The sequence below is a fragment of the Dromaius novaehollandiae genome, chromosome 5 (assembly GCF_036370855.1).
Source record: "Dromaius novaehollandiae isolate bDroNov1 chromosome 5, bDroNov1.hap1, whole genome shotgun sequence".
Classification (NCBI taxonomy): Eukaryota; Metazoa; Chordata; class Aves; order Casuariiformes; family Dromaiidae; genus Dromaius; species Dromaius novaehollandiae.
Window position 1 is genome coordinate 62,843,422 of NC_088102.1, and position 26,739 is coordinate 62,870,160.

The following is a 26,739-nucleotide window of genomic DNA, read 5'->3' on the forward strand; positions in this document are numbered from 1 at the left end:
TAAAAAAGAATGAAAAAAATGATGTAAATTAGTAATAAGCATATCTGCACCTTACAAATTTAGTCTCAACAGGCAAGCTGTAATTTTTTGTCTTAACTCATTCTAACGCCACACTTAGTGACTTAATCCCAGGGAGCTTTACATATTTAAGACAAGAAAACACATGATCTTTGCTACAGTCTGTAATTTCTTACATTAGACTGGAAGAATGTAATCCACCTCTCAAATGTATTTCCACTGTAACCTCTATTTTGACTTTGCTACATATTATTCAAATGATAACTTGCCATTTGCCAACCAATAGCATTCCATGTGGGGAGGGAAGCTACTTAAGCTCTCATAGGCAGTATTTCACAACCTAATCTAAATTACTTAAAAAACTTACATTCCTCCGCTATGCATCAAGCATTACTTCTAGGATTAATGCTTTGCTACAGTGAAGGTAACTGGAACTTGTTTAAACACTGTTTCCTCAGCAGACAGTTACAGATTTATGGCAGAGCAACTGATAGTCAGCATAGCCTGAAACACAAAAGAATTGTTAATTGGGCCTTTTTTTTTTTTTACATACATATTTTAAAGTCAAAGAAATATCAGCTTTTATTGGCTATAACAAATTCAATTAACAGAGCTTGCCCCCCTCCCCTTTTTTTAAGGGCTAAAGCAGCACTTTAAGTCATCACTCAAGGAGGAAGCTTCAAGCCGCTTTCAAGCATGAAGGAAGATCATACAGACTTGCATATTTGTCTCCTAACTAGCTTCCATCACCCCATCTTCCCACCACCCCAAAAAATTAAGTTTTTAGAAGAGAGAGGCAGAAAGAGGCAGTATGCTTACCTCCTGATAATGGTTAGATCATCTTTAATTCTAGCACCTGAAGTTATACAAGGGTTTGCTTAATAATCAAGTTTCAAAGAACTGTTGGACACATTCAGTAAGGTGACAGCTGTGCAATACCACTCCGTATTTCAATATCAGGGAACATATTCTTGAATTGTTTAAACACAATCCACAGAACTCAAATTAAACAACCATCCACAGTTTAACTAAACAATCGGTTAAAAGTCTTACAGTTTAATAATTCACATAATGGTCAGTCTTTAGTAAGGGATATTGAAATTGATTAAAACACAACACTAGATTTTACTCTATGGGTGTGTTGGGCAGGCACATAATTGGCCATTCTTGGGCATAACCAGAACAGTAAGGAGAAGTTTACCACAGTTTGGCAAATCTCACATTTTGTCAGTTAAAAGTGAACTGTGAGAATTAAATACTCATCTTTACATATACACAAGTTATGCTGTGAAAGCATATTTGCTTACAAACATATAAAAATACTTGTTAACTAGTTTGATAAGAAAATAATGTATAAAAGTATATAGCAAAAACATTTAATCATCTCTGACAATGGAAAGATCAAATTCATTTTTATATCACATAAAACAAAAACAGCTACAATTTTAAGTTTTCCTCAATCCCTTACCCAGAAATACAAAGGAAGACACATTAATTTTTTTTCAAACAACGATGTGAAATTTCATAACAAGCTGAAATGCCTCAATCCAGAATGAGCTCAGGTATTTGGCCATATTCTAAGAGTAGTAGCAATCATCCTGTAGCTGCTCTGGATTCATAAAATAAATACAGTAGACTGTTTTGGCCACTGAAATAAAACTGCAGCATAAACAAGAGATGAACATTTTTGCTGACAATGAAATGCAGTGTAGGTTTCTTAAGGCTAGCTGAATACTCAAGTCTAATTTAACTGAGGGCAAAAAGCCAATCCACCCCTTTTTAAAAGTATACTCTATACTTCAATATAGGTCTTTGTAATAGCTAATGAAATGTCAGACGTAAAAATAAATTAATTCACAAGAAACAACTTATGCATGACTTCAACACCTTGTCCTACACGGTTTTGTTTCATCTCCTTTGCGAATAAAACTCCACAAGGTGCAACCTCTTAAGGGAGAGAAGGAAGGAACTGTGGTATTAAAGAAGCAGCCTTAGTGTTTTGTTTTGAAGTCTGCCCCAAGATGACCGAGTCTTCTTTAAGAACTATTCTGCCAGCTTCTTGGACTAAGGCTATTCTGGTGACCACTTTTAGGACATGCACATATAAGGCTAGACCAATACCGGAAGTGATGTAAAAAGATGGAAAGAAAAAATAATCTGGCAGTTGATAGCTTGGTTCTTGGGATTCTTAGAAAATTACACAATGGCAGCCTTTCTTGTCTTTTTCTTTCCGTGTTGGCTCTGGTGATGGAGGGCACTCCTGTTCTTGAAATTTCCTGAAAATAAATATTTCAAATTAAATTCAAAGAATATTTTCAGTTAAATAATAAATACTGCATTAAAAGTTATCATTTTTACACTCCCTAGAGGGTGGAATTACTTTTGGCATCCAAACTATTGATTAAATGAGAGACAGCTTTTTGGTTTTACTTTTTTAAAGACATCCCACTTTTTACAGAAGGCCAATACTCTGATTTAGTTCATCAGGTTTGCTTACTGCATGATCAGTAAAATGCAAGAAATTAAGGCAAAGCTCTCTTTCAAATCCACATAACAGTCACACATTTTTTTCTTAACACATAGGAACGTCTCATATGGATAGCACTGGTTGAAGTTTACAGAAAACAGAAGGTAGAATTTTCTCAGTGATCTCCCTCATACATTTGCTGCAGCTACCCATTAATGAAAGGACATTAACTTTTTCAGACTTGAGTTACACTACCTTATAACTCTGACAAGTTCATGAAAAGCTTGGTCTACATTCAATCTGATTTTTGCTGAGGCTTCCATGTATGTTACTTTAAGCTGTCGTGCTAGTTGCTGACCTTCCTCTTGTGTCACCTGTAACACAAATCAACCATTAAGCTCAAGGGTTCAGCAGACAGATTCAGATCAGCAGACACTGCAAACACACAGTAAAAGTCTACTTCCCTCAAACAATAATGCTGTGTTGCACTTTAATACAGTAAATAGTATTTGGTCACAGAACAGTTTCTGCACCATCCACATAATAAAAGTGGAAAACAGATCCACTAAAGACATCATTTCAAATGCAAGCAAAGACTTTTCCAAAAAGTGTCTGCAATAGATCAAGACTGACCCTTTTAAGGAATTTCCTTGACTGCAGATCCCTCCCCTTCACTTCAGTTCTGCAGTAACAAGACTAAGTTTTCCTTCAAAAGCAGCCAAGAGACCCTCATTCCTGCTCAGAGCAAGCACTTCAGTCAAACAAAATCTCCCAGATTACTAACACAGCTGTGGATACTAATTGCTAAATTCACCCTCTCCCTGTCCCAGCCATTCCTGGAGAAAAAAAAAAAAAGAGATTACTACTTTAAAAAGTGATGTTTAGCCTCTGACTCTTTATAGAGGTCATAAGAAATCTGTTTATGACACAGCAAAAAGTTATGAAGACAGACATTTTTAAGTACAGCTTGAATTACAAGAGATACCCCTGAAATCTCCACGTTTAGGGACATTAAAGAAATCCTATCTACCTCTTGTCTCCCTGGGACAAGAGAGGAAAGGGAGATAAAGAGTGAGAATGTCATCATTTCCAGAGGATTCTGTCATTATACCAGAAGTCGGTATAAAATTTAAAAGGATGAAGTGGAAGGCAGGACTCTAGTGGAGCATTATAGGAGAGAGGAGCAGGCTGGTCGCAGAGCGAAACCGAAGAAGATCGCTGCCTATTCCAGGACGACGTAGAGAGTAGCGAGGTCAGCCAACAGAAGGCTACCCTGAGCAGCACAATACACGAGCAAGGCTCCAACGGGAAGTTCGGCCACAGCAACAAGGAGGAAAGGGCAGCTTTTAGTGATAAAAGGAAGCAGCAACATATCTTGGCAAGGCAGTGGCTAGAGGAAGAAATGTCAAAGACCACACCGCTTTCACAGGAAAATGCTGTCAAGGAGGCGTGTACAGCACTGATACCAGCAGAACAAAAATCCAAACTTCTTTGTTTTTTGAAAAGGCAGTCAGATATTCACTTCCATTAACAAGCTACGCAGAGAAAACATGGAAATTAAGAAAAACAAAAAGCTAACAAACAAAAAACACATTGCTGGGAACATTCACCACAGTACATCTCAGCTTGCAAAATATTTTTCTCACACCTATACATGTGACCTGAGAGTCTTCAAGTAAGGCACCTCAATTTGCTCAATTCCTGTGCCACTGGCACCCCCACTTAAACTGTACTCAAATAGAGAGCAGCCCCCACCAAACCTTCATGAAGCTCCACAAGGAGCCCGCGGCACCTTGTGACAGTAGCTGGAGTGACTTGGGATGCATCAGCAGTTCTCAAACACTTGCTAAACTCTACATTTATTTCAGGATTATTACCATTTGGTGGAGCCTTAAAACAAGCAAACAAACAAAACAAAACAACCTGAGATCAACTACTATGATCTTACTGGAGCTTCAGGGCACAAAACGTAAAACGACTGGGATCCCTTAATTCTCCACCAGTGTCTGAAAACTGAATAATACTCAAGAGTTTTGCTCCACTAGCTGGATAAAATGAATTTCAATCTTCCCCTCCAATCCCAGATGTTGAATGTCCTTTTTCCAAATCCTATGAAAGCTGCGTTTTGAGAAATATTCGTATCTATTTTCCAGCAAGTCAATGATAATGCAGAGTCCCCTGAAATTTGTATCACAACTTTCAGAACTTTTTATGCATCTTTGCCTCATTGACCAGACAAAAATAGTTTCTGGGGCTGCAGTAGTTTATGCAGGGATGAAGAAAAGTAAGGAATTTGGTTGTGCAAAAATTTCCATATCCATGCTTTAAACCGACAGATTCAAGTGTAATAAAAAGAAGTAAATGGGAAGGAATATATCGTTCTGAAAAGAAAGTGAACCCAGTCTTTAAATGTACATGATTACCACCTTCCCTATTATTGCATCTAAGACATGATGTAAGTACAAAACAAATGCAGCTGCAGGGGATGCAATTTTATTACACTGTAATAAAGTTAAGTTATATTTCCACAATGTTCTGCTTTTAAAATGCTATAGACACAGCAATAGAGTCCTTATCACATTTGCTTGAACACCTATAATTGCTTAAATCCAAATAATGTTTTCATCATTTTGTCTGATTTTACAAGTGTCCTGTCAAATAGTTTATGGTCAATCTTAGCGACCTCAACAAAATCAGTCCGAAAAAAGTTTTAGTTGGGAACACTACACTAGTGTTTGCAATGCCAAAGCAGTAAATTAAAGGCCAGAGCATACCAGTCCCATTTTTAAAGCTGAGGGAAACATAGCAAGTACAAACATAGAAAATACTTGAAAACAAAAATGTAAATTTACATCTTCACATCCCCTTCTCCCTCCTCAAGCAAGACAACCCTGTGCCATGGCAGACTTTTCAGTAAGGATGGTAAGGGTGCTTATTAAAGATCATTAGCAAAATATAAATAGTATACTTTTTCTTCAAAGAACACCGTATTTTATTCTGACAGATGTACACAGATTTTCTGTGCCTGCACGCGCGTGCGCCCTGAAGTGAAAATCTCTTCCTTTTGGTAAGTGTAAGGATGAACATGAATAGGAATCACTTATGATGCTTATTCTTTGTTTTCAGATAATTCATTGTCTGCTTTCAGATACCATTCACTTAAGCTGCTCAGCATTTGGTGAGCGTTTCTCAAACTAAGCACCAGAACAGATGAGGTAAATGAGCAAGACAAACATGGAAAACCTCACTGCACAAGTAACAATCTTTCTTACTGAAACAGCTTTCATTTGAACATTTGCATGAAGAATCCTGTGAACATATTCCCCTAGGCATCCTACATTGCCCTCCCTCTTCACTATGGTATCTGAGAAGTGTCAGAAATGGATTCATTTCTGAAGTTGCTATTCATTTCTGTACCTGAAGAACAGCCTCTACAAGGCTGCCTGACTTCACCACTGCATGCATATTCTGCCTCCATAATCACATAGCTAAGGGCCACACTGTACTCGCATCGGAAAGCGACCACTAAGCGCTTCCTTAAGTTCAACAGGGATCTCCTTCACCTTCCCCATGGTCCGTCTACAGCGCTCCCTACCCAGACACGCTTTTCTGTTCCTGCGGACAGCTCCATCATTCCCAAGAAGCAGATCTGTCATCTTGATTTTTTGCCTCACCAGCCCACCCATAGATGCTGCTAGCTCTTGCTCAAAGTTGGCCAACACAATGCATTTCTGCAGCGCATTTCCTTACTCAGAAATTGTATTTTGGCTGTGTTCTCATTTAAAAAGTCACATTAGTGCAGACAGATTGTGGTTATGCAGCACTGATAGGTATTCAGACTGACTTGCTGTATTCAAATATTGCACCAAATGACTGATTACTTGTTGTCTACACAGCTAAAATTATAGTTTTCTAGAAATCAGGCGAACCATGGGAAAGCATGAAAAGATATTCTGTCTGTGATAACAGAAGCATCATTGCCTGGGGCCATTCCCACCCTTAAAGAGAAGATAGAAGTTAACTATATTAGTATACTTTTCAGAAATTTTTAAATAACGGTTCTGCTGACCCCCATTTCAACAGTACTAGAGGAAATACTCAAAAGACTATAAGAAATTGCTCTGGATTTGCCAGTTAAAAATATCGTATGCATTAAGCCATTTTTCTCTTAAGCAAAAGCTAGTACCTCAAGAAGTTATTATCACACTTTCACACAGAGTTCACAGCGAAGAGAATGCCCAAAGCTAAATGCTAACGCGTTAAGGCAGGCCACCACCCAGGGCCCTGCACCCATCCACCCCCTGGAAGGAGCCTCTAGCTGAGGCTGATTAAGGTCAAACCACGAGACTGTTTGCCTGGGGTCAGCTTTGCTGATCATCTATCTAGGCATAAACTGAAGTCACAAGGACCTCGCTTTAAATCCTTGCGCTAAAGATATCCAGTAACACACAAGATCTTAGCACTATGCCATTTTAGTTGTTCAGTAGTGATGCCAAAGGAAAAACTAGCATTTAATCAGATTCAAGCACTTTCCTGTTACAGCCTGGATTTTCCTTGAAACCCTGCCATCTGGGGAATGATCAGACTTGACTCAGTTTATCTAGCAGTTATCTTCAAAAAATCATACATATCCTGCACTGACAAGCCTACTCCTCCGGTAGTGGCGGTTACAGCTGGAACATCAGGTGCTCCATTGAATTGGCTACTGTAGAAAAATCCAGCGCTGTTCAAGTTGTACTGAGTTAACCCATTTAAGAGACCAACTGCTACACTGCATTTACTTCAAGGGAAGAGCGACAAGAGATATGGTGCTTTAATCTCAGCCTCACAATCACCAACCTGTGACTGACTGGGGAAATCTGGAAATACCAGTAACTTCATTCTTTACCCTTTGAGGAAATCCTAAAGACTAATGCTTGCACATCCTCTTGCAAATCTTTTTTGTCAACTCAACGTGTGCAAATATTCAGGACTTTCCCTTCCCTACTACACAGGAGACAGAATTGCAACCAGTTTGCTTAAGTCCATATAGCTACATAATTATTACTGTGGTATACTTCCTATTTCATCTCTCTTCCTCAACGAAAACAAACAAAACCCTCCACACACACTGCAAGGTAACCTTCAGCATATTAAAGCCACCACTATCTGAGGATACACCTTGACTACAGCACTACTGTTTCATCAAGACCACATTATAACTCCATGTACTTTCCATTACTTCAGCAGCTCGAGGCAGTTCAAGTATGTGCTGAGAAGCAGTTGCCACCACACCAGGATTATTAGTTACACATAATTTGCTTCCAAACTTATAGTAGCATAATGATAGCACTCTGTAGTTTGTACAGCTACAAAATACAGTTACTCGCATAAAGGTGTGGTCAGACCCCTGAGACATCCAAAGCACATTATGATGCATTTAACTCTCTCAAGCTCCAGGAAGATTTGTGCGTTAGTTCTACCGAGTGTCATTTGCTGATCAAAACAAACAGTAAGTTACTCTCACTTAGTTTTATGTTCTCATAGGCAGCACATGTTGCTCAGCTATTTCACTGATTTGCCTCCTAGCTTTCAAAAACAGAAAGCAGATGCCTGGTGGGGGTAGTTATGTTCTAAACATCACTTATACTCAACTTCTTGAATTCTGAAAATACTACTTATAAATTCTGAAGCTGAAAAGCATATATTTGTGATTATACAAGTCTAAAAGAATAAGATGACTCTTACAACTTCAGAATCAACAGGCAAGAAAAAGGACTGCAGTATTGCACTCTAGTCTGATTATTCAGATTTATGGAGTAACTCAGGCGAGGCCTGACAGACCAGCAGACTGAAAACGGGAAAGTTTAGAAGATCAGCACCTCTCTTTTTGCCTGTAAAAGTTACAGCCTGGAGACACTTCGCTCTTCGCACTCCCCCCAGAGCTCCCATCCCAGCTGAGGGAGGACTCGCTCAATGGACACTCTTGCCTCTTCGCCAGACCTGCCCTGCATGTCCCCGCTCACAGGCAGCCAGGGCGCCGCTTGTCCAGCTGAAGTTTTCCCATATTTGGGGAAGTGCAGTGGCAGTACTAGTTTTCAGCCAGATCAACAAGCTGATCCAGCTTGCTGCACAGACATCTGCATCTAGAGTTCACATGATGGAGCAGGAACAGCCCTAGTGATGGGAGCAGAGGCTCTGGCTGATGTTTCACACCAGCTGATAACATCTAAGTGCTGCTGCTGCCAAAAGGCGAGGTCTCACTCTCTCCCCCCACCCCAGCTCCTCCCTGCTCTGCTCCTAGCCACAGTCCCACCCCTTCCCATGCTTCGAGCTCTGGCACTCAACCTTTCTGTGAGCTGATTTAACTCACTAAAGTATGAAAAAGTCATCCCAGCTTGTTTGTTTCTCCTCCTAGTCTACAGAGATGATTCAACTCAAAATGCCTCAGATGAGTGCTATGGCCAGCAAACACAAGTGTGAGAATGTGAAGACAAAAGGGAGGGGAGGCAAGACAGAGGGGAACCTCTCCCTTTTGCATATGTATTATGTCAGCTCAGCATCTCACAACCATTCCTTCAGATTGACTTAACACCAGCTGAACTGTACCACGTGAAGGAGGGAAGTGCATGTACACATGTGTATCAAAGTTAAAAACATGTACCAAGCTATTTCAGAAAACCTAGAAGTACTATTTCACCTATACACACCAGAAGTTGTAAGCAGCAAAACTTCAGAGTTAAACAATCTGAATATTGCTGCGTTGAGCTTACATTTGAATCAGGCCATCACCGTCTGAAACAGCAGCTAGGGAATGAGTACAGAGGATACTGTGGTAGGAGAACAAGTGATAGACACCTCTTTCTTTAAAGGAGAAACAGGTAAGTTATAGGCTGTATAATAACGTTAGAAAGATGGAGGAAAGAGAACACAATTCATAGCTCTTTCTAGAAATGGATCTACAGGATTACAATCTACATTTGCAGGAATCCTTGAGGATCAGGGACTGATTGACAGAGATGATGCTATTTCCCTCCCACTATTTGGGTATTTGTCCTTCAGTAATTAGTTTGCTTCAATGCAGAACAGTTTAGTTTCACCTACATGGTTCACATGCTGATGTCTTGTCAGCACGTATTAAATAAAGTACATTATTTTCCAGGACCTGCATGGTTAAATCCAGGAATTTTGATAGGGAATAACAGTAATTAAAGTGTGAACGAGTTTCACTTTTGTCTCAGGGACAGGCTAGAGGGTTCTGTGCATGTCTGACCATTTGAGATTACTTCAGATGAATGTAGTGAGGTAAATGTGAAACTTCTTTCCACATAGTATCTTTCAACACAGGTTTTAGTTTTTTAAATGACCTTCTTACATCTGGGGTTAAGAGGCTGTGACAGCCAAGGGAGTATCATCAGAGGGAATTTTTTTGTACTGAAGACTTCAGGTAGTACTCAAACTCTTTCAACAACAGTGCAAAAAAAAAAAAAAGCACTAAAACCACTGATCTCTTAATGTGTTTATTTCAGGCCTTATTTCATCTTGTTCCAGCAACTGGTTCTTGACAGAGAAAAGATTCTATTTAGCAAAGAACAAAACTGAGGTGAATACTTGTGGACAGAAACTAAGTCACATTTTCTTGGTGACCAAATCTGGGAATTTCTTATTATTCAAAGCTGTGTTTTCCTTGTGAAACTCTCAGAATAATTGCAATTTTAGTAACTCTTAGTTAGTTTGCTTTCATTAAAAAAAGAAATAGTTTGACAACTGATCCTTTTCTGCTGACGTATTAAGGTTATTTTCATTTCAGCTCAAATCAGCAATTTGGTGCATGAAAATTGAAAGTGTAAATAGGGAAAACAAATTTAAGTTCCTCCTTTAAACCATTCTAAACCAAGTCTTTTAAGTTCTCTTACAGCTAGGTGAAAGACTGAAATCTACTAATTTCAAAATCTTAATTTTAAGCCGTTTAAATAAGGAATAAATTCTGTCATTGTACCTCCAACTTCAAAAGCTTTAAGTCAATTATGCAGAATTTAAATAGCCTAACAGAAAAAAAACAACCAGTGACTACTCACTTACACATAACAGCAGGGAACAATAAAAGCAACATCAGTGCAGTCCCATAATCATCCGAGCTAGTGCTGGAATGTGCTCTGCTTGGCATAGCGTACTATGGTGAGTAACACAACAGAGGAATTAGACACGTTCATGCCTGAGTAATCAAGTCATGACAGAAAGCTCTCAACTCCATATGTGAATAGATCTGGTCTCAACATCACCCCAGTGAGTCAGATAGAAGATCTGTGGTATGTGGAATGCCATCACACTTCTAAGATTATTCAAGAATAGAAAGTGAGCATTAGTTGTGTTTCTTGCATTGTGATTAGTTACTATAACATCATTTATTCATTTTTTTCTTGTTTCCACTCTGTTTTGGGGGGCGGGGGGAAACCTGTGAAGTTTCTAGAATAAAGTAAGCAGTAATCGATAGCAAATTGCTTACCTGTCTTTGATGGTCCAGATCTGCTTTATTACCAACTAGAATCATAGGAAATTCATCACGGTCTTTCACTCTAAGAATTTGCCGCTGAAATTTATAGATTTCTTCAAAACTGTAAAAGAACAAAGTAGAGTATCGGTCTACTAATTCATAGATTCTCAAGCTCTGCAGAAGTTCAGGAATGATGAATCATCTATTAGGACTTGCCCTGCCATGTCACACAAGCACAGACAGCTGCGGACATTCCCTCAAAGAGCCCACTGTCATTGAATGACCCGTTAGAGAACCAGTAAATGCTCAAACTGGAAAAAATCCTGACTCAAGTTAGCACTGTACTATGCACTTGGACTTGGTTTGCACTGCAGGGCAAGCAGAACATTCATTGTGTCCCATTCTAGAGGTACCGAGATTCGCATGGGTTGAGGGAGAACCAAGCAAACAGTCCATTTTTCAAATGTTGATTTTGGAGATCAGCTCTGGCTAGAATATTCAAACTTCAGTCTAGAGACACTGCTGATGAATACATTAGCTGGTATCCCCAAAGCTTCTGCAGACATTTCTAGGAATTTCTGTGAAAGTTATGAAGCTGGTAAATTACACTCCTTGAAGGACAGAAAAACAGCAGGGCTAAATGAGCAGAAAGCTTTCCAGTTTCCTGCATATATGCTTAGGATGGCCAACCAACTTATTTCAGGTACTGGTGCTATTTAGGCAGTAAGGAATATTTCCAGCGGTGCTTAATGGAAGGTGAGCAAAGCAGAAAGCTTCCCCAAAGTCAGTATATAAAACAAGTTAACCCTGGTCTACACAGGTACCTATACAGAAAAAAAATACTGCTACAGCGAACACTGTCACAGCTGTATCACTACCCAGGGAGCTTCAGTACAAATGTTGGAGACAAGAGCACGTTCTTTGCATCAGAGGCATCCCAAACACCATGTTTAACTTCAGGCATACAGCCTGAAGCCATTTACACTTAGATTCGTAAACTAAAATTCAAAAGCAAGATCATGATCAGTAAGGAAGTTTCATAAAAAAAATTACAGAGGCAGACATGACACTGCCAATCCACCTCATCCATATAAAACAATCACGAGAAGGATGAATTAGAAGAAAGGCATACCACCAAGCATATCTGCACCTTCATTTGGATATGGTGTTTTAACACAGAAGTCTGTAGCTACTGGATTAAGGGAGGGGGAACTAGGTGTTGTCCTAACTGGAGTTGAAAGCTACCAACTAATTCATCTATATTTCTTCTTTGTTCAGAATTACTTTCCACCTACACAAGTAGAACAGACACCACTAGCAGATATTTGACAGGTACACAAAGTAAATCTTGAATTAAATGAATATGAGAACAAAAATGAAAACTTTGCTCTTCATCTGAAGTTTTTTAAGGGTTTCAGAGAAGAAAATGATATGCAAATTTAACATATCAAGATCTGCTTAAAATCAAGGCAGACCCTTTGCCAGAAGAGCAAACAAAAGCTTACAATTTCCAGTCAAGGCAAAGGAGTTCACATAATGACTTTTAAAAATCTATAGTCCTTTGCAGCAAAAGCATTTATGTTAACACAAGCACTCAATACACCTTCAATCCACAAACCCAGATCTCTTGACAAAAGCATGAGTCTCTCTTCTGGACAGTCTTCAAGATTAATTTTTGCATTTAGCAGCCTTCTTAAGTGCAAGATACAGATCCAAAGGAAATATACACATGCTCCACAGAACATGTACTTTAATTCTGATTATGAACAGCTATCAATAATAAAATCAGAAGTCACTTTTCAGAACCCAGATTGAATCTGTAGGAGGAAAAAAAACCCTGAAGAACTACAGACCAAACTTTGGAGCACAGAAGTTTAGTCATCTCATAGCTCTTCTATCGCAACTCCAAACAAGGAGCAGGAGAGCTCCCCTGATCATTTCTGCTGTATCACTACATATCTGATTAGCCCGATGGAGAAAGATCATACTCAAAATCTTAAGTGACTGACTGTATGTATATGGCAGTTTCCTACTCTTAAAATGATCAGGAGCTATGTAACCAAACTCTGTGGGCTGCTAAAAAGTCCTGTTTCATCCCAACACTGCAGTCAATCAGTTATGCAGGTTCCAATCAATTTGTGGAAATAAGCAGAGTGAGTATCTGCCTACAAATAAAGTATGGAGACAGATCCTGAACTGAACATAGCAGCTTAGAAATGCACACAGAGCCAGCCACTGGACACTGACAAGCACACAGCAAAGGGATATTTCTCAAGAGCTGATCAGATATCATAGCATGTTGCGCTTGCTTTAAATCTCATTTGCTTGCAGGAAACTAATATCCTGGACAATTTTTAGCTGTAATGAAATTCCTGAAGAGAATCATCATTTTTTGTTTATGCTTTAAAATAATTTATTGTAAAGGACAGATGCTCGCCATCTTAAGTAGTGGTTTAAAACGGGTTTTCATCAGTGCTGGAAGAATGCTAATGCCTCAGAACATAAGGGTGAATATATCACTTAAGATTTCTGCTAGCGGTTATTTCAGTAAAGGTTAGAGCAGCAATTTAAGATCAATTACAACTTCAAAGGTGGATTGTTTCTGCTTGTCTGTTTTAAATAAGCAGACATCAAGCTTACCTTCCTCTATCGGTGACTGAGAACACAAGAAGAAAACCTTCCCCTGTCCTCATGTACTGTTCACGCATGGCTCCAAATTCTTCTTGTCCTGCTGTATCCAGAACTGAACATATGCAAAATGTTAATTAGTACAATTTATGTTCTTAGAATACAGACTCAGGAAAAAAAAAACCTTCCTAAGAGAACACTGCGATAGCCTCTACTATACATCAGAAGCTACGTGCAAATCATTTTCCACAGACATTACAGGATTTTTGATGAGACTTCCATCACGTTCTTGGACTGATTCAACAATTTGAGACGTACAAACCAAACTGAAAGACAAAGTCTGGGCGTATTTTCACTGATACATGACCAGCTGAAATAGCTGGAAAAGGTACAGAGGGACTGGGGCAGAGATGCTGTTTTCTCCTTAAATTATTGACAAGAGGGAAGTGAAACTCTTAAGTTTCATTTATACATTTCATTTCATTATTCATTTACACATTACATTTGTATTTTATTTGGGAGAGGCAGAACATGAGAGCTGGGAGATCTGCTTTTCATTCTGCTATGTCACACAACTAACTGACAGGAATTGTATAAGTTCTCCTAGTTTTGTAGGCATTGAGGTTTCGGGAATAAGTCTTTTAAAAATGTGAACAGTGAACAAAAACACTTAAACATATGTAAAGTCTAAACATTTCAAATCATGGGTATCTCAGTAATAAAGTGACAGTATATTAGCTTTTATCAGCTTCAAACTTGCATAAAACCACATATTGCACAGCTGCTCAACTGTGCTCCACTGTGCTACATTTTATGCATACAAATGCAAACACAGGCACTGACAGCTACAGACTGCTTCATGTTATGCTTTAGTTAGGCTACTTACTGTCCAAGCGTGCTGCTCTTTCATCTATCACACACTGTTTGGTGTAGGAGTCTTCAATTGTTGGATCATAATCCGTAACAAAATAGGACTGCAGAAGAAAATTTTATTTGTAAGGCAAGTACATACAGGACACTCACTGAGCAACACAGCTAAAACTGGAACCTTCATGACTAGTAAAAGTGAGCAGGTTGTTACTCACATACAACAGTTTGTCACTTTACCCGAGAGGATAGGGGATAATAGCTTTTCTACTCCTGGTAAATGCTAATAAATTCTAGAAATTAATGGCAGATTACCAGAATTTATTGGACTTCTAGAGAATTTCTAGCATTTTTCTAGAAATTTCTAACAATCCCTAGCATCTCCCAGCAGGAAGTCCCCAAAACTACAATTTTCAAGTAGCTACTGCTAGGGCACTGTCAACTTCCGGTAGGGTTTAGAATTTTTTGGCAATTCCTAAAAATTTCCAGAATCCTCCCTCATTTCTAGGAAGTGCTGAGATGTTCCTATCGATTTCTAGAATTCTCTAGTAGTTTTGTTACTATTTGTTGCAATAGGTCCACGCAGAACAAATGACATTTAAGTTTTTAAACTAGATGAAGTTTAGTAGATTATCCTCGTTCCTAGGATTTATCTCCTTCGGCTGGTGTTTTTAATGGCTCTAAGCACCACTCCTCCCCGAGGCAATTCTGAAAGCAGAATAAGCTATAAAACACCTGCAACTCCTGCTGCCTAAACCTGAGGTTCCAACCAGATGCTATCACATTTGTTACCTATAACCTGAACCACAAAACGAAGTACCTCTTTCTATAGATTGGGAGACCAGATACTGAATACTGCGGGTAACAGTACTATCCAAGGAAACACACAGATGTAGATTTCTCAATAAGAATTTTTAATCTGTATGCAGTCATAGGGAAGTATCTTTACCCAAAACTAAAGCACAGTAGCATATTGATTCTGAACTGGCAACGTGTACTAGTCTAGATTATTTAGCGATCAAGAACATCAGGCGTGTATGTACCCAGATAAACATTACAGCAACTGAGGGAGTACTACTTGCATATGTTAATCAGTCTGTAAGTCAACAGGCAAATGAGAATGCTTTAAACCTACAAATTGGCTCCTAGGAAGCAAAAAAAGGAGGGCGGTTGTTCTTGTATAAAAAAAAGCTACAACTATCCCCCCAGATAAGGAGCATCTCCTTCTTTATTTCAAAATCAGAAGTTCTCCCTGAAGCATCTTCCCAACCACACAAAGATACCAACAAGTCACCACTCTGTTCAGCATCTGTCCTCTAAACTTACCAAAGTCAAACTGACAGATAGAAGAAAAAAAAGAAATACAACTAAAACCATAGCACTAGCCCACTAACTTTCTCCAGGGGCATCCATGTCAGTACAGAATACAGACAAACCTGTTCTTACCAATACAAGTGTATTTGTTCTTGCTTGGTTTCAGTCCTTGCCCATGAGGACTGGCTACAGAACTTCCCCATCCTCCTCTCAAAACTACGCAAGATGACTTCCTTAACCTGACGGCACTCAGCTGGCGCCTGGCATTTGGCCATGTGCACACAAGGCTTCTGGTTTAACAGCGTGGACGCAGTTCCCAGCAGAGCCCTGTAAGAGAGCTGCAGCTGCCTTACTGGGAAGAACACATCACCGGTTGCAATACACTTCCCCAGCTGTGTATACCACTATGCTGATGCTCATATACCACAACCTGACCATCTTGCAGTTGGCTAGAGGAAGAGTAGGTACAGGCTGCTGTTCATCTGTATGCATTTATGTTTTGTACCTTACTGAAAGAGTGCTGACTCCTAGAGCAGAGACATTAAAACCTACTTCTTAGGATATATCTATCCAGTATTCCCAGTTGCTTTGCATCAATGGCCCCCTTTTATAACCAGCCACCTATAAGTATCAATAAAATTAAAACAACCACGCTCCTCTCTGAAAAGGGCAAGTCCTAATAACCTGTCCCACCAGAGATAACTGCATGGAGCATGAAATGCTATGCTTTGCACATTTCTCAGTGTTCAATGCAAGTCCGGCTGCCCATTTCTGTATGAGAAATGGCTTGCCTTGTTTTGTATCACGTTTGTCCAGGCTAAGCAATTTTCAAAAAGAAAAGTTAACATGCATTGGATCATAACTGGAGCACACCCACAGCTCAAGTTGACAATTCAAGTTCTCTAGCAGAAGGAAGTTTGCTTGCACACAGCAGAACATTTCACTACAGAACGAGCACACAAAGGGCACTGTTCTGAGCACGAGCCATCCTTTTACCTTGCTTTTCTGAACATTTGAAGTGGAAAAGTATAAACTGTCCCTGTTTTTTCTTTTGTCTATATCTGTGACTCAAAGAGTTATCTAGTAGCTTAAGAACAGACTTTCTTTTCTTAATTTTTCAAATTTAATCATGAACTCAAAATTAGGTCTCAAGTCTACTGTTGCCATTAACAGACTTCGAAAGATGGAAGAGAAAAATTCACTTATCCAGACACACAAACATGTAAATAAAATTATTTAAAGAAACTGGTCTTAGGAGGGAAGATCACAGGGAAGGGAGTCTAAGTGATACATTTCCTTAATGAAATAGGAAACAGTATTTATATAGAAAAGGCATTAGGTGACTAAAATGTAGTGACACTGTTAGTCTATCTAAAAATTCAAAGTTTTGATTTGGAAGATTAAGCAAGCACACTGAAGCGGCTTTCCATCCCACCCCAGCTTTGATAACTATTTTAGATTTTCATTTCTCTGTTCTGCAGAAGTCAAAATTCCTGTCTGACCCTTTACATACATGAAGTGGTAAAGTATGCCACATTTCAAATAAAAAGGAGAGCATGGAATCAATTTATTCCACTCTTACGAATCAGTATTAGTAGATCACCTAAAGCTGCAGATTTATATCCAAGAAGTGCAATATTTTGCACTAAGAGAAGTCAGGAAAAGCAAAGCTTAACTGTCTCAGAGGGATTCTTCATCTTTTTCTCATTATCCTTCCAAGGACTAAGAACTGTAGCAGGTTCTGGACTCCCCAGGGCATTTTTGTGATTCCCTTCACTGCCGTGTCCCCCCCTCCTTTTCTTTCTTAAAAGAAAACCACACACAAAACAAGAGTCAGGCTAGGTACAGAGACAGAGGAGGGGCTCCTCCCTCAAAAGAGGCAGCAGGGCTGTGCTGTCCCAATGTGCAGAACGAAAGCTTTTGACTTTCTAGCATCAGCTACATCTCAAATTCAGAGTGAGTGCATGCCAGAGCTCCCCCACTTAACAAGCCTCACATGAACAATTTCTTCCCTCACAAGGAGTTTCACTGCCAAATCTGCTGTCACAGCCATTATAGTAGAGGTTTGCAAGGCAATTAGTGTTGTGGTTTACCTCCAGGCAGTGGACAAAACTAAGGTGCTTGAAATAGCTGCTGGTTTGGAAGGAGTCTTCTCAAATTGCATTGGGACTATTTGCCACAGGGAGCATGTTAGTTACAGCTTGCAGACCTTATTCAGTCAGGACTGATTTAGGAAAATTAGATGTAGCAGATCCAGCAATTTATCAATCTGAGCACAAATGGACCTTATTGCTGCCACATGACTGCCAGTGTTTTAAGAATTAAGGAACAACAGGGCATGTCTCAAAATACTCCAAGACGCTGTACCTTTACCTCTGAATGCCATCTCACGCCAGTGAGAAGCCTCCTGTACATTCAACAAGCCCAAGACTATATAGCAGCCATCACGGTTTTGTAGAGGAGGTCAAGGAGCTTGTGACAAACTCCTTAGAAGACGAACAGGAGCACAACTTGAGCAGATACGAAACACTGCCAATCTACTGGTTTATACTGAAGCTGGGTCCAGACTAATTAAAGGAGCACATACATGCTTAGCACAACAGTGTGGTGCAATTCCAGCATTTAAATACCCAGGCCGGCTTATTGCTGTCTTCTTTGCGAAAACTGTTACGTACAAGTATTGAACACTTTTCAAACCAGGTGCTAAACTACAAAATATCTAGTACTGAAATATCAGAAAGCTACAGCAGTTATCTTGGATGCCAGCTGGTACAAAACAGACCAGATCACCCTCTAGGGTGGTCCATTACAGTACCACTATAGAGACCCAGTGTTCAGATCTGCTCCTCTAGGAGCAGTTGAGTTTTTATGATGAACTGGGGGAGTAAAATCTCAGTCAGCTGGCTCCGCTGCAGTTGGCCACCAGCTGCAGGAAACAGAAGAAACTACCACTAGTAAAAATAAAGGTTCTTTCCACCCAACTCCTAGAGTGGAAATGCGAAGCTGAGCCCAGTACTCCCGTCAACCATTCAATTTACACAAAATATGATGCAACAGGATTTCTAGGTTTCCTCTAAGACTGCACGGCAATCAAGTCCAGAGATGGGAAACCTTGCCAGGGATGCAAGCCGTTTTGTGGAGAAGAAAGTTATCCCTGCAACACCTACACAATTTGCAGCTGGGCAACTCACCAACAACAGCTCTTCTTATACACACACTTGTCATCTTTAAACGTGTTTCAGTGCCGATTTTCTCACCTTCCCAGGAGTTCCTATGAGTACTGTTCTGCGACGATGAGATTACGATATCTGATACTATTCTAATAGCCTTACTCCATTTAAGATAATAGAAATCCTTAAATCACTCATCTAAACACTGAAGTCATGGAGAGCTTGTGAAAAATCTGCTTTCAGCTTACTATCTTCCCCATTCACTGATTTTGCCTTTAATATACATAGGGGAATTTCTCTGTCAGCTGAACTTGCTTGCAGTCTCAGGACTCCCTCCCTCTAAATTGATAAAACAATTACTTAAGTGAAGACATTTTACATGTAAAGATGCAGACCCACAGTGAAGTTTCACATTTCCTGTGCAGCTTTTTTTATTTACTATTCATAGTGCTGTCAATAGTCCATAGACCGAAAAAACCATTGGATTACTTTGCTTTGCTCAGAATTTAAGTTCTAAGGTGAGGGAGAAATGGGACACTATCACCAGGGTACTGTAAGCGACAGTCCAGAGCCTGGTTGCATCATCTCCTCCCTTTTATCTTTACACAAAAGTTGAAGATCATGCAAAGAAAGGCAGCCCGGCGCAGTGAAAGCACACCGCTATGACTAAGTTAAAGGAGTGGTACATGCCAAATTACATATTCATCCTTCCTACGTCTATAATCTCCATTTGTATTTACTAAATATATGCTTAATGTTTCAAAGAGTAACTAGTTGCTTATTTAAATTTTTTCCACATGTTCAAATGTGTTTTTGGTTCCAAGCCAGGGAAGGCAAGGAAGGGTTTCCACCCTCCTGCTGAAGTTACAGGCCAGTTTTAGATTTAAATAACATCTACAATTTCAGTATTGTGAATAGCCCAGAAATTCTTCCCAGCTATAAATTATATGTTATAGCTTAAAACAGATGAGTTAGTGAATGCTATGCACCAAAGCTTCAGTTTTAAACTTGAGTTGAGTCCCAAACATCTGAAACACACGATCCCAAGACATCTCCCGGGCTAAGTGCCACAGGACAGAGTACTTTCTTATGGAAGCCTCTCCCTTGACTCTAACACTTTGATCTCTTTGTCCACCATTTTCCTCATTTCCTCTCCACTTCACCTGCAACATCTGGCTGTTCCTGTCACACCTGAAGGATGCAGTGGCATAAAATAAATAACACCACCAGCTACAGCCTTATCACACAATACATTGATCAGAAATACTTAATCCAGAAAAAGGATGAAATCTGACCAAGTTATTTTCTAAACAGCTTTCTTCATTTAAGTGAGTGTTCCTGGTGCTTGTACCATGTCTTAGACAAAGTCAATGCCACAGTTTGAAATTAGGATTATAGTGTCCTGGCCAGCCGGTAGGGAGATGAGTGGCCAGCTTTCTGCCTGAGCTACTCGGCTACAGCATAAAAACCCTGCACGGACTACGCGTTAAGATCTAAACAGGTGACTCTATAACTCAGTCACACTTTACCCTCCTCCAGAGTGCAGAGGAGGTTACAGACTATTTCAGGTTTTATCTACACTTCCCTTCCTATCCCTAGAGGAGCACAGACAGGTTCAACGTCTCCACTAATACATTGTTACAGGACAACTGGCGACATCCTGCCATCCCTCTCAAACACAAAGTTGGCTCTGACCTAGAACTATTCTGCCGGGGAGAATCGGTAGTTAAAGCAGCTCCGAGGGCCCCAGCACCTGAAGAGACTCGCCGCAGTTAGGTTAACTGCAGAACCTCCCTTCTCGTGACAGAGGGGGCTCCTAAACTACGTTCTTTAGAAATACTAGAGTTGACTGGCTGGAAAAGAAGGAAAGCATGCAGGGAGGGAAAAAAAAAACCTGAACTGACTTCTGGAAACAAACTTAAACCCAGACAGCATTCCAGAACAATGAAACATGTAGGGCAAAGCTGAGCAATTTATTATTTTGTTGAGCCATGGAAAAAAAATAAAAAGCCAACTGATTAGAGAGCTTTTGACTTGACATGTAGCTCTCCGAACAAGTATATGAAGAGGTGATTCCCTATGGCCTGATGTTTACAGATAGGTCAAATCAAGTGGTGTTTGGGGCACCAGGAGAACTAACACTGTTGGGATCAATGGCAGAGGGAGTGCCATGTCTGCAGAAGGCTGAGATATTTTGCACAGAATTACTAAAAAGACCAAAAAGACTGCCAGAGGTACACACACCAACCGAACTCTCTCTTAAAAGGAAGTCTTTCAGATAGCACAGAGCATGCTCTGCTGGCATAAACAGTCATTTTGCAGAACTATAGGAAGTATTTTGATGTTGAACACTGGCAGAGGGATGCGGGAAATAAAAACTCTGGATTACGCTACACGAGGACAGGTATACCCTCCTCCAATTATCCCACATTCATACAAGTCCTTAAAAATAATTTTCTCTTAGTTCTAGAAACAGTAAGAGCACACGCTCCTTTCTTCTGAAAAACCTAAATTAAAGATAGTCAGTGTTCCTAAGCAAACACTAATGCTTTCCTCAATTTACAGTACTTCCCGCTGTTTTAATGTGTAAAAAAAGTGTCATGAGTTGTATACAAGGTAACCTCTTTATAGGTTTGGTGACCATCAGTCATAATAGAGCATCATCTTCAATTCTTATGGTCTCCTCTCAGTACTTGGCAGTAAGAGATGGAACTTTTATCTTAACACTATACCACTTTCGGAAATTAATGCACAAGTCTATAAGTCCTTTTATCTGTTCTTGAAGAACTAGCACTACATTACATTAAGCACACACTTACTCAAATCTTAAAGAATGCATCCGAAGAAAAAAAAGTTCTAAAATAACAAATAGTGTCTTAGGAGTGCATCCATTAGATTACCTTCCCAACACATACTTCAAAGACAGAAGCAGTACAAATCTTGACTTCTGAATAAGACACAGTAGCATACAAAATAAATATCTGACTTAAAGCTAAGTTTAGTAAGTCTTCTCCTTAAAGGATGGGGGAGGGAGGTGTTAACTAGTATACATCATGCAAGTAGCATCAAAAGCATGTCCTTGGTTTGGCAATACTAAGCAAAGCATGAGTTAGTGTTTTAATACAGCCACCTATTCTTACTTTTTTCCCTTTCTCCACTCCCAGCTCTTCCATGTATGGTGATCACTGAACAAGCACATTAGGAAAAAAACTACTAAGTCATCTGTGTTCCAGGCACTGACATATTTGTTGTGCATAGCCAACTATAATACAGTTGGTTTCCTTATGGACTTCTTAGTGGTCACTACCATAATACCTACAGCAACAAATCAAGAACAACTTTGTTCCCCTCACAGGCTGCGGGAAATGTGAGTTAGGATGGGGGGGAAGGGGGGGCGGGGAGAGGGGAAAAGGAAGGGAAAAAAAGAGGATACAAGATAAAAGTGTTTTCAATCTGAAAACAAATACATACATACCTGAATTCTGTCTTTGCACCCCTTAATTTTGACATTTCCCTAAACAAGCACTTCAACTTTGCATTCATAAACAGGCTCATTTCTGATGACATTTCTAGATGGTCATACACTAAGAAATTCCACAGATCTTACGCACAGTTCAGCAGGACTGACGCATGTTAGGGATATAAGAGCTATGTTGGTACTGGAGTTGAAACTTGCTCTGCAGGTCACACAGTGGATTAAGCCTCAGGAAGATGAACGACTCTGAGGTCAAACTGACTCCTGTCCTCTGAAAGGGAACATCCACCAGTGCTATAGATATTTCAGCGCTCCTAAAAACTGCCAATGGGTTTTTGGCCTTCCTCTAATTGCTACTTACAACAGAGTGCTTTTATCTTCTCCTGAGCTGCTTGGGCATCAGTGGCACAGGAAAGACTCTGCTTTCTTTTATCCCTGGAATCTGGCACCCAACTAGTGACTGGCAAGATGGCTAGTTAGGACTTACTGGTACAAACTTTGGAAAGTACACAACTGCTGACCAGGTAAATACACAATGCTGGAAAAAGATAAGAGTCCACCAAAAAATGGCAAATTTTCTTGGAGAAAAGAAAGCATTTTTGAAATATAATTAAAGCAGCCTCTGACAAATTTTGAGTGAATGTCCAAAACAGAGGTTTAAAGAATAACTATTACAAATACTTTACTGAAAAAAGGTTACATGCCTTTTTGCTAGCCTCCTTCCTAAGTTTAAATATACTGTTACAAAAACTCTTATAAAATGTTATGCAGCCTCAACACGTGAGTTATGGGTAGAGTGGGTAGTGGTTACACGCATATAACATGAATACTATTGAGGGTTGAGGTTTTTTGGATGCATTTTTTGAAGAAAGGAGCATCATTTGTTTCAGTTAAGGGCTGAAATGCCTGTGAACATCTTTTTAAAATACTAGTTTCCTTAGAAAACAGTTCAACACTATTTTTTAAAAACAGCTTTCAAATTTTAAATTCAAACTAAATTTGCACTGTGCTTACATTTGTTCAGTTACTAGTTTACAACCATCCACATCATACATCAGTTCAGTCATAGTAGCTTGTTATCCTACTATGAACATTCACCTCTTATTTACAATTCTCATCAAATTTCTAAGAATCAAGCAACACCTAACACTGAGTATACTAACACAAAGACTTGTTATTAGTAATATACACATTCGACTTCAGACTTGGACAATTCATTGGTGATGCACTTTTCATTACTCAAGACTGGAGAAAGACAGACTTTCACTGTCTGTTAAGACCTCTCTGTAATGCTTTTAATTAGTGTGTTTTAATGCCAGTAAACACCTACAAAGTTCTTTGAGGCTCTGCAATTCCTCAAGTCTAAACATGTCTGATTATAAAATACATTCTACCCTGCAAGCAAAGATGAATTTTGATTTCACTGAATTTCATTTTTGCTTCAAAACAAACATTTGCAATAGCTATGAACACATTAAGTACTTAGTCTTCCTAATCTTGGCCACTTGCTATTCAAGGAATGTTTAAAATACTCATTACACAGTATCTCTTCATCTATAAAATTTTATCAGGAGCAGTTTTCAACATAGTAGGCTATACAAGCTCTTTTGGACAACCTCAGTTTTTACCTCAAGAAGGCATGTTTTTTGGGTTTTGTTTTAAGTGAATAACTGATTTTAAGATATGCGTATGTCCATGTAATAGGAACATAGTGAACATAAGTTAAAAGAATGTAAGGTTAATCAAAAAATTCCCTTTAGGGAAAAAAGTCAAGTTATTGGAATACCTTTTATCATATATATGACATCATTAGAACACCTCAAGATACAATATTGTGTAAGATAAGTGGTTTTGATTTATAAATTTAAGTGAAGTAAGGGGGAAAGAATTCAAATCAATTAAAATAGCCCTTCACTTCAGTAACCTAAACCTATTTAAAATACAGTCAGCAACAGACTTCAGATTAGAGCTACAGAGAGATCTACATTTAGGGTATGCATAGTCTATTAAGAAAGAAGCTTTTCCACAGCTCCCTCCAAGTACTGAAACAGATTGGAAAAGTAGATTCCACCACAGAAATCGACCCTTGAGGAGAAAGGAGAAAGCATTCAAGTCAGATCAGAACTTTTAAAATATGTTCACATTGCAAACAAATTGCTTGTTAATTGGACTTTTCAGATTGTCTAGTCTAGACTGTGGACATTTGGATCCGTATGACTATATTAAAGCAGCAAGAAGTTCTTGAAGCCCAAACAAGCAAGTAAAACAAAGGCTCACTTCAGAAATCGAGTGCATTTTAGTAATGTTAGCTCATGCTTTAAAGTACCAGAAAATGTTTCAGAGTCCTGGGACTTTACAGTAAGCTTAAGTCAAGCTGAAGTCAATTACTTTCTCATTTTGAAAGTAATATGTAAAGATCTGTTTTAAGTAGTAAAAGTCTTTTCCTGCCTCTATTATCACACTCCAGTTCTCTACAACACCAGCTGCTATTGTCACTTGTGTTTCTTGGTTATAGCTTGGAAGCAGACAGTGACTTTTTCATCAGAGAGAGTCAGGTAGAAAGTCTGAAGGTAAGTTCTCCACGTTCTCATTTTTAAAACATTTGTTTCACACAGATACAGCCAGGTTAAGTAGTCCATTGAAACCCAGAGCCTGAAATACTTCCAAAGCCTGATGTGATTACCATCATTCTTCAGCAAGATACGGAAAGCAGACAAGTCATCTGTCAATTCAGGGTAAAGAAGTCAGTTTTGAAACAACACAGTACATCCACAGAGTCGGCCTTCTTTTGGCATTAATACAAACTCTTGAGCTTTGAAGAGGAATTCTTTAATTCAGAACTGAACCAAGAAACAGAGGATTTTACACTTACGTGCATAACCAGAATGACCATATTAACCACATTAAATATTCAGCTTAGCCTTCCATCCTTAATAAGTGATATATTCTTTTAAGTGAGGTTACAATTATTCATGAAGAAATCAGCTATACATACCAAGTTAAAACACACTTAAATACCAAAATCCAATTAATAAGGAAGGAAATATATAACCTGTGGATTTATAATCCTCACTTTAGTACTGAGGTGAAGTAACAATTTGACAAAAAATTTCTCTACGCAGGTTAGGCAGCCACTGTGAGACAGCCCTTTACTGACTGTCAAACAAAATGGGGAAGCAGAAGGTGGGTGTTTTGTGTTTTTGTTTTTTTAAATGTGTGTTGAAATGGATCTCTTCTGGAACTAATACGAAAGAGTGTGCAGTTTTTAGGAATCCACATGTATTCCTATAAATGAGGAAAAAAAAAAAAAAAGCAGCATACCAGGGCTGCATCTTTTGTTACAGTTAACTATGCTTAAGAAATCTGAAGGCGAGCTTGAGCACCAAAAATCTTGCCTGCTTTTCCCTTTCAACAATGCCAGCTAATATAAGTACCATGCCATGCCTTACTTAAACCTGTAGACCATGATAGCTAACACTTCCAATAATGAGCACAGCCAGGCTAATCACCACTGCAAAAAAGTCTGCACAGAACAATTTATCTTTAAATCACAGATTACTTTACAGTTCAGAGTCAAGTCACCATAACTGAATGCGCACATTTAAGTTGGGGGGGGGGGGGGGAGTAATGTATATGCTAAGCAACTAAAAGCAGTTTCTCAAAATGCCCTCCTTCTCCCAAGCTAGCAGTGACATTAGTCCAGTTCTGGACAAGCTGGTTCACAAAGATAGACTGGCCAAAACCTCACCTGCTAGGTGACCTGATGAGTGTAAATTGTCCCAGGCTAGGTAACTAGGCTTTACAGAATCATATTAAAACTGGAAACAAGGAGGAAGGCAGGAGCGCACGGCAGGGAGCCACAGCTGCTGTGTTTAAATAAATTTATTATGTAGTTTCACGCAGACTATAGCTTTCTAGAATGATGCAAATGAGGATCAAATATTACTAGTCTAATATTTCGCAATACAATTGAACCGCATTAGCAACTTGCTACCAGTGGAAGCAGGGTTTTGTCATTCCCCCCAGCTGCCGCCACGGTCTTCACCTCCTTAACCTGTCTCCTCCTATTGCCTGCAGCATGACCAGAAGATGAAACAATTTAAACGGTTATCTAAAATTAAAAACACAAAAAAAACCCACACCACACACATCCAAATACTAGTCAACTGCAAATCTGCCTTTAGATGTCCAGATACTTGAGGAGATCTTACAGTGTATCATGAAAAGATTTCCTTTTTCCTCTAAAATATTAAGTATGTATTTAAAAAACAAAAACAAACAAAACCTCCACAAGATAAAGTGCCAAAAAAGGATTAAACCAAGAATT

General features: G+C 39.2%; 1 protein-coding gene across 1 annotated transcript in view; it reads right to left on the reverse strand.

Annotated features, from left to right (window-relative positions):
• Positions 1-844: 844 nt before the first annotated feature.
• Positions 845-26,739, reverse strand: part of RRAS2 (RAS related 2) — a 47,912-nt gene continuing 22,017 nt past the window's right edge. The window contains exons 2-6 of the mRNA XM_064513062.1: positions 14,473-14,560; positions 13,599-13,701; positions 10,971-11,079; positions 2,741-2,859; positions 845-2,294 (exon numbers count right to left, since the gene is read on the reverse strand). Coding sequence (XP_064369132.1) covers positions 2,207-2,294; positions 2,741-2,859; positions 10,971-11,079; positions 13,599-13,701; positions 14,473-14,560 — 507 coding nt within the window. The 3' untranslated portion in view covers positions 845-2,206. The remainder of the gene's footprint in view (positions 2,295-2,740; positions 2,860-10,970; positions 11,080-13,598; positions 13,702-14,472; positions 14,561-26,739) is intronic.